The sequence below is a fragment of the Erythrolamprus reginae genome, chromosome 8, assembly GCF_031021105.1.
Source record: "Erythrolamprus reginae isolate rEryReg1 chromosome 8, rEryReg1.hap1, whole genome shotgun sequence".
NCBI lineage: Eukaryota > Metazoa > Chordata > Lepidosauria > Squamata > Dipsadidae > Erythrolamprus > Erythrolamprus reginae.
In genome coordinates, this window is record NC_091957.1 from 53,945,068 (window position 1) to 53,958,315 (window position 13,248).

Sequence of the window (13,248 nt, forward strand, 5' to 3'; positions counted from 1 at the left end):
CACTTAGGAAGCAACACTGACCGACGATCCATTTCACTCTCGGTTTAGTTCGGGAACCTTGACCGACAGGAGGCTTAGCTTTGTCCTGAGGCCTCCTTCTCTTTTGGCCCGCAGGGGACTGGAGAACCGGGCCCACAGCGAGCAGTTCAACGCCTTCTTCCGGCTGCCCAGCGAGGAGACGCTGCGGGAGGTCCACGAGTGCTTCCTGTGGGTGCCCTTCAGCCACTACAACGCCCTGGGCAAGATGTGCCTCTCGGAGAACTACGTCTGCTTCGCCAGTCAAGACGGCTGCCTGTGCTGCCTCATCGTCCCTGTCAGAGAGGTGAGCGGAGCGGGAGGGGAAGGGCTGGGTCTTTCCTTGGGGAGGGGAGGGGGAAGGGAAAGCGGGGAGGGAGGGGAAGGGAAGCAAGGGAAGATGGAGGGAGGAAAGAGAAGGAAAGGAAAGAAGGAGAAAAGGAAGGAAAGGAAAAGGAGAGGGAAGGGAAGGGGAGGAAAGGAGGAAAGGAAAGAAGGAAAAGGAAGGGGAGGAAAAGAAAGGGGAGGGGAGGTGGAGGGAGGAAAGAGAAGGGAAGGAAAGAAGGAGAAAAAGAAGGAAAGGAAAGGGAGAGGAAGGGAAGGAAAGAAGGAAAAGGAAGGGAAGGAAAAGGAAAAAGAAAAGGAGGGGAAAGGAACGGGGAGGAAAGGGAAGGAGAGGAAAGGAAGGGAAAGGGAGAGGGAATGAAAAAAGGAGAAGGAAGGGAAGGAAAAGAAAGGAAGGGAAGGAAAAGGAATCGAAATGAAAAAGAAAAGGAGGGGAAAGGAAAGGAAAGGAACGGGGAGGAAGGGAAGGGAAGGAGGAAAGGAAAGAAGGAGAAAGGAAAGGAGAAAAGAAAAGAAGGGGAAATGAAAGAAAATGAAAGGGAAGGGAAGAAGGAGGAAGGAGAGAAGAGGAAAGGAGAAAGGAAAGGAAAGGACAGGACAGTTGGCTGACCTCGTAGGAGCCTGTAGGTCAGGAGTCCCCAAACTTGGCAACTTCAAGACTTGTGGACATCACTTCCCAGAATTCTCCAGCCAGCATAGCTTCAAGTCTTAAAGTTGCCAAGTTTGAAGGCCTCTCCCGTAGGTTCTCGCTCTAGTGGCCACGGCTGAGAGGGTGCCTGTAACCTCTTCCTCCCTGATGCCCACAGGTCACTTCAGTTGAGGTCGCTGACCACGCCAGCAAGGCCCTCACCATCGCTACCAAAGGCTCCCGGGCTTTCCGTTTCTCGGAAGTGAGAGATTTTGAAGCTCTGGTGGTGAAGCTCAAGATCAAGTGTGGCATGGCCCCCAGCCCCCAGCACAGCGCCAGTGCAGAGGTGAGGGCCAAATCTGCCGATTTCTCATTTGCGGTGCCTGGAGAAGGCACTCCGTAGGGCATAGGTCTATCTTTTCCTTGCCTGGAGGTCTGTGGAACTCTCTGCCACCAGATATGAGGACATCCACCTGCCGAAAGGGCTTTTTCAAAGGTCCAATCAGACAGGGAAACGCTCTAAATAAAGGAGGTATTACAGTGCTAGCCAAAAATTGGGCTGTGTTTGCCCAGGTCAGTTAACTATCTTGGGTTTAGAGTAACCTAACCCATCAATATTCACACAACAGATTCACCTTTGTTAGCTGACATTTCAGTTATGGTTTCTTCCTTTGTGTTTCCTGGCTTAGATGGTGTCTTTGTTTGGTAGGTTCAGAGTGTTCTGTGAATCCATTAAATCGGGTCAGTTGGATGACCAAATAGCAATAGCATTTAGACTTATATACCGCTTCGTAGAGCTTTTCCAGCCCTCTCTAAGCAGTTTACAGAGTCAGCCTCTTGCCCCCAACAATCTGGGTCCTCATTTTACTAACCTCGGAAGGATTGAAGGCTGAGCCAACCTTGAGCCGGGCACGATCGAACTGTTGGCAGTGAGCACTCCGCAGTCTGCATTGGCTGCCGATCAGTTTCCGGTCACAATTCAAAGTGTTGGTTATGACCTATAAAGCCCTTCATGGCACCGGACCAGAATATCTTCGGGACCGCCTCCTGCCGCACGAATCCCAGCGACTGGTTAGGTCCCACAGAGTGGGCCTTCTCCGGGTCCCGTCGACTAAACAATGTCGTCTGGCGGGACCCAGGGGAAAAGCCTTCTCTGTGGGGGCCCCGACCCTCTGGAACCAGCTCCCCCCTGAGATTAGGATTGCCCCCACCCTCCCTGCCTTTCGTAAACTCCTTAAGACCCACCTTTGCCGTCAGGCATGGGGGAACTAAAACACCTCCCCCTTGCCCATGTTGTTTTGTTGATTGATGGACTGTGTGCCTGTGTTTTATATATACTGTTTTTATGAGATTATTAATTTAAATTGTAACTGGATGGGTGGGCATTGGATTTGGTATTATGTACTGTACTGTTTTTTTATTATTGTTGTGAGCCGCCCCGAGTTTGCGGAGAGGGGCGGCATATAAATCCAATAAACCTAAACCTAAGGAAGGGAGGGAGGGAGGAAAGAAAGAAAGAAAGAAAGAAAGAAAGAAAGAAAGAAAGAAAGAAAGAACAGCACTTAGACTTATATACCACTTCACAGTGCATTACAGCCCTCTCTAAGCACTTTAGCAATAACAATAGCACTAGCACTTGGATTGCTTAACGGTGTTTTACAGCCCTCTTTAAAGTGGTTTACAAATTCAGCATACAGTATTTCCCCCCAACAATCTGGCTCCTCATTTTACCAACCTCGGAAGGATGGAAGGCTGAGTCAACTTTGAGCCTGGTGAGAATCGAACTGCCAAACTGCAGGCAGCAGAAGTAGCTTACAGTACTATTCATTTATTTATTCGACTTCTATGCCACCCAATCCCGTACAGATGGAGTTCATGAAGTCTTTCCTGATAGGTTTTATGCTTAAGACCTTCCACTGTTTTTGTAGCCCGTCTTTGGACCTGTTCAATCTTATCAATCTCTTTTTGTAGGTGAGGTCTCCAGAACTCCAGAAGTTGAATTTTGGCTTGCACAGAGGCTCTGGGAGGGCGTTTTTGGCTTCCACAGAGCCTCCAGGGGGGTAGGGGAGGACATTTTTACCCTCCTCCTGGACCCACCAGAAGTTGGGAAACAAGCCATTCCCAGCCTCCAAAGGGTTTCTGGGAAAGTTGTTTCCACCCTCCCCGTGCATTGAATTATAGGTGTGGGCACTCGCGCATGCACGATAGCGTGCGTGCATGCTTTTTCAGCACCTAAGGAAAAAAAGGTTCGCCATCACTGTCCCACACCTTCGCTTCTTCCAATGCCTCTCGCAGGCCAGGCTCAGCCCGGAGACCACCCCCGTCTGGGAGGACTACGAGGGGCAGCCGATGGCCAGCCACAAAGGCAGCAGCGCCACCGTTAGCACCGAAGCCCTGATGACCGTTTTTCACCCTCAGGATGCGGAGAACCTCGATTCAAAGATGGTAAGAAGGGATCACCGTCAAGGTCTCTTGTCCGCGAAGGTGCTTTTTATTTCAAGAGGCAACTGGGCTTCCTGGTTTTTCTTCGAAGAGGTTTCTCTTCTCACCCAAGAGGCTTCTTCGCTTCTGAGGGACACTGAAGAAGCTTCTGAGCGAAGCTGAGGAAGCTTCTTTAGATGAGAAGCGAAACCTCTTCAGAGAAAAATAGAAAGTCCAGTTTTGAAAAAGCATCTTTTATTTTTAAATATTTTTTTAATTGTAATTTTCACAACAAGTAACAATGTGCTCAATGATCGAAGTGCCCACCACCAAACATCATTCATACCCCTCCACCAAGATACGGGCATAGTTTCTATATAACCTTTTAACTTTTGTCTGTAGCTATCTTATTTATTAATTCTGAAATAGAGATTCTTCTCTCTCTCTCACTCTCTCTCTCTCTCTCCATCTCTCTCTCACTCTCTCTATCCATCTATCTCTCTCTCTCACTCTCTCTCTCTCCATCTCTCTCTCTGTCTCTCTCCCTCCATCTCTCTCTCTCTCACACTCTCTCTCTCTCCATCTCTCTCACTCACTCTCTCCATCTCTCTCTCACTCACTCTCTCTTTCCATCTATCTCTCTCTCTCACTCTCTCTCCATCTCTCTCTCTCCATCTCTCTCTCTCTGTCTCTCTCTCTCCATCTCTCTTTCTCTCACACTCACTCTCTCTCTCTCTCTCCATCTCTCTCTCCATCTCTCTCTCCATCTCTCTCCATATCTCTCTCTCTCTCTCTCTTTCTCTCACACACTCTCTCTCTCAAAAAACACCTTCTCATTGAATTTTAACCTGAATATGGTCTTTTGTGATTGTGTGTTTCTTGATCACCTTGTTCCATTAGTTAAAAGAAAAAATGAAAGAGCAATCCTGGAACATCCTTTTCATAGAGTGCGGACGGGGCGTGAGTATGTTTCGGACAAAGAAAACACGGGATCTGGTTGTCAGAGGAATCCCAGAAGTCTTACGAGGAGAACTTTGGCTTCTGTTCTCAGGTATGGTCCACATTTGGAATAATGAGGTACATTGCTCCCTTTATACACTGCCTTGGTTGGTGATATTTCTCTCTCTGGGCACAATTGAGAATATATCTGTTGAACAAAACTCTGAATTAGCAACAGGAAAGGCCCCCTGCTACCTCCATTCAGTTAGTTAGTTAGTTAGTTAGTTAGTTAGTTAGTTAGTTAGTTAGTTAGTTAGTTAGTTAGTTAGTTGTTGCAATTTTATGCCTCTCACTCCAAAACAGACTCTGAGCAACTAACAACAGTTATAAATATAATAAAGAGAGCAATAAAAACATCAATAAAATCTACAATACAAAAGCTACTATATAAAAAAACCCATACAATCCTAATTCCAGACACCAGACACCACCCCGCAACAGATTATGGGAAGAAATAGTTCCCAAGTAGACTTGAAGGAACATCTCTAGATGATCCTTCCCAGCAGGTCACATTCGGTCAAGGTTAAGTAGGAAAAAGTCCATGCTCCTTCAGAGCCGCCTGGAGAATTCTGGGAGTTGAAGTCCACAAGTTTTAAAGTTTGTGAGTTTGGATACACACACCCTACCCCCGTTGCTCTATGCAAAACTTTGTCATTTGAGATGTAAATTTCAGTGGTCTTTTTCCCATGCAACTTACACTCCTGGGCCTCAGGCGCTGTCAATGACATGGCGAGCCATCCCGGCTATTACTCGGAGGTGGTGGAAAAATCTCTTGGCGCCTGCACCCTGGAGACGGACGAAATCGAGCGGGATCTGCGGCGCTCGCTGCCCGAACACCCCGCCTTCCAGAGCGACACGGGCATTTCGGCTCTCAGGAGGGTCCTCACCGCCTACGCCTACAGGAACCCCAAGATCGGCTATTGTCAGGTAGGCTGCGGTTGCGGTCTCCTGCTTGGCTCATGTTGTCCAGGCCTCACTTTGGGTCTTTTTATTTGCATGTGTCTCATGATACAGGTGGTCCTTAACTTACAACCACTTTCTGCCCCCGTTAAACGTCCGTTTGTGTGCAGCTCGACATGCAGCTACCCCACCTATCCTCCAATAAAACAGCCCGTGTGCGTAGATCTGGGTGCTTCGTTGAAAGAACAGGATATGGCAAAACTGGGGGAAACACGGATATATTCCATGAGAACCAAATACAATATTGCTCAATGTAACAAAGGGTGATTTGTTAAATATGCTCTTATGCAGATGTCTTCGTAAACATGCTGATGCAGAAATGATTATTATTATTATTAATAATAATAATAATAATAATAATAATAATAATAATAATAATAATTTATTACATTTGTATGCCGCCCCTCTCCGAAGACTCGGGGCAGCTCACAACAATAATAAAAACAATATTATAGTAGAACAAATCTAATATTAAAAAACATATAAAATCCTATCATTATTTAAAAAACCAAACAACACATTCATACCAAACATAAAACAAAGTATAAAAAAGCCTGGGGGAAAGGTGTCTCAACTCCCCCATGCCTGGCGGTATAAGTGAGTCTTGAGTAGTTTACGAAAGACAGGGAGGGTGGGTGGGGGCAATTCTAATCTCCGGGGGGAGCTGATTCCAGAGGGCTGGGGCCGCCACAGAGAAGGCTCTTCCCCTGGGGCCCGCTAAACGACATTGTTTAGTCGATGGTACCCGGAAAAGGCCAACTCTGTGGGACCTTATTGGTCGCTGGGATTCGTGTGGTAGCAGACGATTCCGGAGGTACTTTTAGCTTATTATTTATTAGATTTGTATGCCGCCCCCCTCCGTAGACTCGTCATAGAAATATCACATTAATGAGGTGGCGCTGAAAACACAGAAGGCCAAACGAATAATAATAATAATAATAATAATAATAATAATAATAATAATAATAATAATAATAAAATAATAATAATAAATATCCGTGTTTGTTTAAAGGCCATGAATATATTGACTTCGGTGCTTCTCCTTTACGCCAAAGAAGAGGAAGCCTTTTGGCTCCTGGTGGCCGTCTGCGAACGGATGCTGCCCGATTATTTCAACCGCCGAATTATCGGTACTGTGTTTTCGTTGTATTTCGCTGTGATGGTCACTTTCATGAGGGGTGGTAGCAGAGATAGAGTAGAACTGGAAGGGACCCTAGTCGCCAAACAAAACGGTCGTTGAGTGAGAACCAGGGTCTTTCTTTCAATGAAATTGAGTTTGACACCCCTGCTCTATAACGTTGCTTTGAGGGTAAATTTGGTCGAATTTAGGCCCAGGATTTTGGGACCTGTAGATATTTTCCCCACCATCTTTTTGACTGTTGCGTTATACAGGTCCTCAGCGGAAGGCAAGTTGGTAGCAATTATTTTTTTTCTACAATTCTAAATATTCTCTGAAGTCAGTGTCTGTCCCGTTGGGTTGTGGAGCCGATTTTGGCCTTGATTGTCGCCGTGAGTCCTCAGGGAGTGGGCGGCGTACGTACATACATACATACATACATACATACATACATACATACATACATACATAAATAGTCATCGGACCTCAAGGACTGTCGGGCCGAAAGCCATCATGTGGAGTTAGAGGCTTTGGCCTGCCACAGTAACACAGCATAAGGGAATGGGGAGGGGTAGGAGAGAAGTTGATAGCCAAAACAAATTCCTTTCTCATAGTCCAAGGTCATCTTTTGTTCTACGTCAACTATACAAAAGAGGAAGTCAGTGAATCCCTGCACCAGATTGGTCCACGTGATTGCCTTTGTGGGTGTGGGGATGTGAGATGAACCTTAGAAACATAGAAACATAGAAGACTGACGGCAGAAAAAGACCTCATGGTCCATCTAGTCTGCCCTTATACTATTTCCTGTATTTTATCTTACAATGCATATATGTTTATCCCAGGCATGTTTAAATTCAGTGACTGTGGATTTACCAACCACGTCTGCTGGAAGTTTGTTCCAAGGATCTACTACTCTTTCAGTGAAATAATATTTTCTCACGTTGCTTTTGATCTTTTCCCCAACTAACTTCAGATTGTGTCCCCTTGTTCTTGTGTTCACTTTCCTATTAAAAACACTTCCCTCCTGAACCTTATTTAACCCTTTAACATATTTAAATGTTTCGATCATGTCCCCACTTTTCCTTCTGTCCTCCAGACTATACAGATTGAGTTCATGAAGTCTTTCCTGATACGTTTTATGCTTCAGACCTTCCACCATTCTTGTAGCCCGTCTTTGGACCCATTCAATTTTGTCAATATCTTTTTGTAGGTGAGGTCTCCAGAACTGAACACAGTATTCCAAATGTGGTCTCACCAGCGCTCTATATAAGGGGATCACAATCTCCCTCTTCCTGCTTGTTATACCTCTAGCTATGCAGCCAAGCATCCTACTTGCTTTTCCTACTGCCCAACCACACTGCTCACCCATTTGGAGACTGTCAGAAATCACTACCCCTAAATCCTTCTCTTCTGAAGTTTTTGCTAACACAGAACTGCCAATGCAATACTCAGATTTAGGATTCCTTTTCCCCGAGTGCATTATTTTACATTTGGAAACATTAAACTGCAGTTTCCATTGCTTTGACCATTTATCTAGTAAAGCTAAATCATTTACCATATTACAGACCCCTCCAGGAATATCAACCCTATTGCACACTTAACCTGGGCGGAGTACTGGATGAGAAATTAATATCCGAATGGCCGAAACGTAATCCAACATGGCTCGGATTTATGGTAATAAATCGAACCTCTTGTGTGAGAATTAGAGTGGATTCTGATTTATTTCTCAGATGCTATTTGGGGCGTTGTCAATAAATGCCGATACTAATTTCTCTTCAGTAGTCCACCCAGGGTAAGGTTCATCTCACATCTCGACACCCACAAATGCAACCATGTGGCGTTGACAAGGCCTAGCTTTTGCTGGCCAACCTCTTGAGGTCTCCCTTGCGAAACGTGGCTTTCTAAGTTGGTCTCTGCTCCTACCCGCCAGGTTAAACCGTCCGTCTCTTTCAGGCGCCTTGGTCGATCAGGCCGTGTTTGAGGACCTGATCCGCGAGTACTTACCTCAGCTGACGGAGCACATGACCGACATGACTTTCTTCTCCTCTGTCTCGCTCTCCTGGTTCCTCACACTCTTCATCAGCGTGCTGCCCTTCGAGAGCGCCGTCAACGCGGTCGATTGCTTTTTCTACGACGGGATCAAGGCCATCTTGCAGCTGGGCCTGGCCGTGCTGGATTACAACCTGGAGAAGCTGGTGGCTTGTAAGGACGACGCGGAAGCCGTCACCGTGCTCAGCAGGTGCTGGCGGGGGGCCTGGCTGTGGGTTTCTGATGTGCCGTGTTTAGGCCTAAGGAGTTCGGCTGCCTGTAGTGCAGTGGTGTGGCCACGTTTGTCTGTTTGTTTTTCCACTTTTATTATTTTTAAGGCAGCAAACATATCCCCCTCTTTTCCCCACAACAACAACCCAAAGTCGCCCAGCCAGGTTTCATGCCTGAGGCGGGACTAGAACTCCCAGTCTCCTGGTGATTGGCCCAAAGTCACTCAGTGGGTTTTCATGCTTAAGGAGGGACTAGAACTCTCAGACTCCTGGTGATTGGCCCAAAGTCACTCAGTCGGTTTTCATGCTTAAGGCGGGACTAGAACTCCCAGTCTCCTGGTGATTGGCACAAAGTCCTAGTGGGTTTTCATGCCTAAGGCGGGACTAGAACTCCCAGTCTCCTGGTGATTGGCCCAAAGTCCTACTGGGTTTTCATGCCTAAGGCGGGACTAGAACTCCCAGTCTTCTGGTGATTGGCCCAAAGTCACTCAGTGGGTTTTCATGTTTAAGGCGGGACTAGAACTCCCAGTCTCCTTTTGATTGGCCCAAAGTCACTCAGTGGGTTTTATTTATTTATTTTTTTATTTATTTATATTTGTATGCCGCCCCTCTCCGCACACTCGGGGCGGCTCACAACAAGTTTTCACAACAGCTCACAACAAGTTTTCATGCTTAAGGCGGGACTAGAACTCCCAGTCTCCTGGTGATTGGCCCAAAGTCCTAGTGGGTTTTCATGCCTAAGGCAGGACTAGAACTCCCAGTCTCCCGGTGATTGGCCCAAAGTCACCCAGCTGGCTTTCATGCCTTCAGTGGGACCAGACCTCACTATCTCCCGTTTTCTTTAGCTTGGTGTCCTAACCACTAGTCCAAAGTGGCTCATAATATTGATATGCGTGGAGAAGTTAACGCGGTGCAAGGGGACGCATTCACACGCTCCTTTTCCTCGAATTCAAAGGTTTTTTGAGAGCGTGACCAACAAGGACAGTCCCCTGCCTCCAACCGTTCAACAAGCCTCTGGGATGAACGAAAGCAAAACCTCTCGCTCCAGAGTGGACATCACTGACATCATTCGAGAGTCCAACGAGGTTTGTTCAACCCTGTTCTTCTCCTCTTTTGGCCTTCGATGAAGAATTGATACTTGGCTGCATCACAGCCTTGAGGGTCCCCTGAAAGACACCTCTCCCCCCCCCCCCCAAAAAAAAGGAATATGAAGGAGTACACAATAATTTTCCAATTTTACTGATTGATTGATTGATTGATTGATTGATTGATTGATTGATTGATTGGATTTGTATGCCGCCCCTCTCCGCAGACTCGGGGCAGCTAACAACAGTAATAAAACAGCATATAACAATATAATCAGGTAGGGTGGGAGAAGACTTGTGATGATGATGATGATGAAGAAGATGGGGGAGGGAGAGGAAGAGGATAGGAATATTAATTTTGGAAACCTTCCACACTTAAGAAGTTGGCTGCTTTGTGGTGTAGGCGTTGTGCATTCAGCCTTGATGAGCAGTAATACAGCGTCTTGGTCTTCTCCAGAGATACGGTGATATCCGGTTCGAGGAAGTCGAAAGCATGCGACGCCGCAACAGGCTTTATGTCATCCAAACCTTGGAAATCACAACTAAGAAGAATGTGGTGAGTAGGTGCTGTGTTTTCTCTATATATTCTGGTCATTGGTTTTGTCTTGGTGCTGAGTATAATTTAGCCTTGTTAATTACTTCCTGTTGTTAATTGTCTATCTTTTCTCTGCTGTCTCTGTCTGTCCATCTGTCTATCTCTATCATCTATCTATTTCTCACTCTCTCTCATTTATCTCTATCTATCTATCTATCTTTCTATCTATCTATCTATCTATCCTCTGTCTGTCTGTCTGTCTGTCTGTCTAACTATCTCTATATTTATCTATTTTATCTATGTATATCCTCTCTATCTATTTCTCCCACTCTCTATCTATCATCTCTGTGTGTCTGTCTCTATCTTATATCTCTCATCTGTCTATTTCTCTTCTCTGTCTCTATCTCTCTCTCTCTCATTTATCTGTCTGTCTATCTGTCTGTCTGTCTGTCTGTCTGTCTATCTATCTATCCATCTATCTATCTAAATACATGTATAATTTCATACTTTAATTACTTAAAGTCTTCTATTTAACTATCTATCTATATCTATCCCTATCCCCATCTATTTATCTATCCTGTCTATCTATCTCTTCCTTTCACCCTCTCTATCATCTCTTTCTGTCTATTTCTCTATCATATCTATCTACCTATCTATCTATCTATCTATCTATCTATCTATCTATCTATCTATCTATCTATCTATCTATCTAAATACATGTATAATTTCATACTTTAATGCATAGTTCCCTCTAAGCTGAGCAGTGAGCAATCGCTCACTTAAAAGTCATCATCAACTCAGAGTTTTCCAAACCTGCCCAGAAGCCGAGAGGGAAAGAGTGAGAGGGAAGGAGAGAGAGAGGAAGAGAGAGAAACAGATAGAAAAAAGAGAGGAAGGAAAAGAAAAAGAAAAAGAATGGGAGTAAGGAAGAGAGAAAGAAAGTCAAAATCTAGTTTGAAACTAGCTCAACTATTTCAGTGGCATTTTGATATTGATAGAGTTGCCTTATTATGAGCTCGCTGTTATAGACACACAGTACAGTATTTTATTTGAAATTCTCTGAGGCAAAACAGGGTGGGATTTTTGTTTGTTTGTTTGTTTGTTTGTTTGTTTGTTTGTTTGTTTATTTATTTAATATTTCTGTGCCGCCCAGTCCCAAAGGGACTGCCGCTCAGACACTATACTTTTCTGCCCACCCCAAAAAACAATTAGAGGGAACACCGCTTTAATGACTTAACTAAAGTCTTCTATTTAACTATCTATCTATATCTATATCTATCCCTATCCCCATCTATTTTATCTATCTCTATCCTGTCTGTCTATCTCTTCCTCTCACCCTCTCTATCATCTCTATCTGTCTGTCTATTTCTCTATCATCTATATCTATCTATCTATCTATCTATCTATCTATCCTATCTATCTATCTATCTATCTATCTATCTATCTATCTATCTATCTAAATACATGTATAATTTCCTCCTTTAATGACTTAACTAAAGTCTTCTACTTAACTAAAAAGACTTTAGTTAAGTAGAAGACTTATTAATTATTTTGCTCCATGAGCTGAAATGTACACTTAAATCAATCCCTCAAACACCCAAAATTAACTTGACTGCTTCCCTGTGGTCTGTTCTTAGCTTCGCGTTGTCTCCCAAGATGTGACCATCAGCCCTAGAAACCTGGAAGAACTGTACGAGTTATTCAAGGTACCATTGGCCTCTGCCAAAGATTTTTCATGTCCGTTTGACTGTCATGATCAAGCCAGTTGACTTGGAGAAAGTTCTTCCATTGAATTGTTGTCGCTTTTAAAAAATAAATTTTATTTGTTTTTGGTCTTTTAACATCTTATATCATGGGCATTGGCTTTAATGATACACCCACATAATATCCTTTTTGTTATTTTTGTTTTTAAAATAATTACAATCCATTTTTTTAAAATATATATATATATATTGGGGTTTCTTGTTTTTTAGACTTTTTAAAAATGTATTATTGTTATTTTAGATTCTAACTATTAGATTTGTCATTGGATATTGTTTTTATCATTGCTGTGAGCCTCCCCGAGTCTACGGAGAGGGGCGGCATACAAATCTAATAAATAATAATAATTATTATTATTATTGTAAAAGCTACATTTGACTTATAAGACGTACCCAAAGGTTTAGCCTTTAGAAAAAGGTGCATCTTACACTCAAAAAAACACAGTAGCTTTAATAGCCAACAATTTAATGTTTCCAAATGTAAAATAATGCCCTTGGGGAAAAGGAATCCTCAATCTGAGTATTGCATTGGCAGTTCTGTGTTAGCAAAAACTTCAGAAGAGAAGGATTTAGGGGTAATGATTTCTGACAGTCTCAAAATGGGTGAACAGTGTGGTCGGGCGGTAGGAAAAGCAGGTAGGATGCTTGGCTGCATAGCTAGAGGTATAACAAGCAGGAAGAGGGAGATTGTGATCCCCTTATATAGAGCGCTGGTGAGACCACATTTGGAATACTGTGTTCAGTTCTGGAGACCTCACCTACAAAAAGAGATTGACAAAATTGAACAGATCCAAAGACGGGCTACAAGAATGGTGGAAGGTCTTAAGCATAAAACGTATCAGGAAAGACTTCATGAACTCAATCTGTATAGTCTGGAGGACAGAAGGAAAAGGGGGGACATGATCGAAACATTTAAATATGTTAAAGGGTTAAATAAGGTCCAGGAGGGAAGTGTTTTTAATAGGAAAGTGAACACAAGAACAAGGGGACACAATCTGAAGTTAGTTGGGGGAAAGATCAAAGGCAACATGAGAAAATATTATTTTACTGAAAGTGTAGTAGATGCTTGGAACAAACTTCTAGCAGACGTGGTAGATAAATCCACAGTAACTGAATTTAAACCTG

The 13,248-nt window shown here is 44.1% G+C and overlaps 1 protein-coding gene across 1 annotated transcript in view; it reads left to right on the forward strand.

Moving 5' to 3' along the window:
* TBC1D8B (TBC1 domain family member 8B) overlaps window positions 1-13,248 on the forward strand; it is a 41,209-nt gene that overhangs the window by 18,212 nt on the left and 9,749 nt on the right. Inside the window, exons 6-15 of the mRNA XM_070759933.1 lie at window positions 115-322; window positions 1,167-1,334; window positions 3,284-3,433; window positions 4,310-4,460; window positions 5,121-5,335; window positions 6,381-6,498; window positions 8,439-8,724; window positions 9,699-9,828; window positions 10,286-10,384; window positions 12,001-12,069. Coding sequence (XP_070616034.1) covers window positions 115-322; window positions 1,167-1,334; window positions 3,284-3,433; window positions 4,310-4,460; window positions 5,121-5,335; window positions 6,381-6,498; window positions 8,439-8,724; window positions 9,699-9,828; window positions 10,286-10,384; window positions 12,001-12,069 — 1,594 coding nt within the window. The remainder of the gene's footprint in view (window positions 1-114; window positions 323-1,166; window positions 1,335-3,283; window positions 3,434-4,309; window positions 4,461-5,120; window positions 5,336-6,380; window positions 6,499-8,438; window positions 8,725-9,698; window positions 9,829-10,285; window positions 10,385-12,000; window positions 12,070-13,248) is intronic.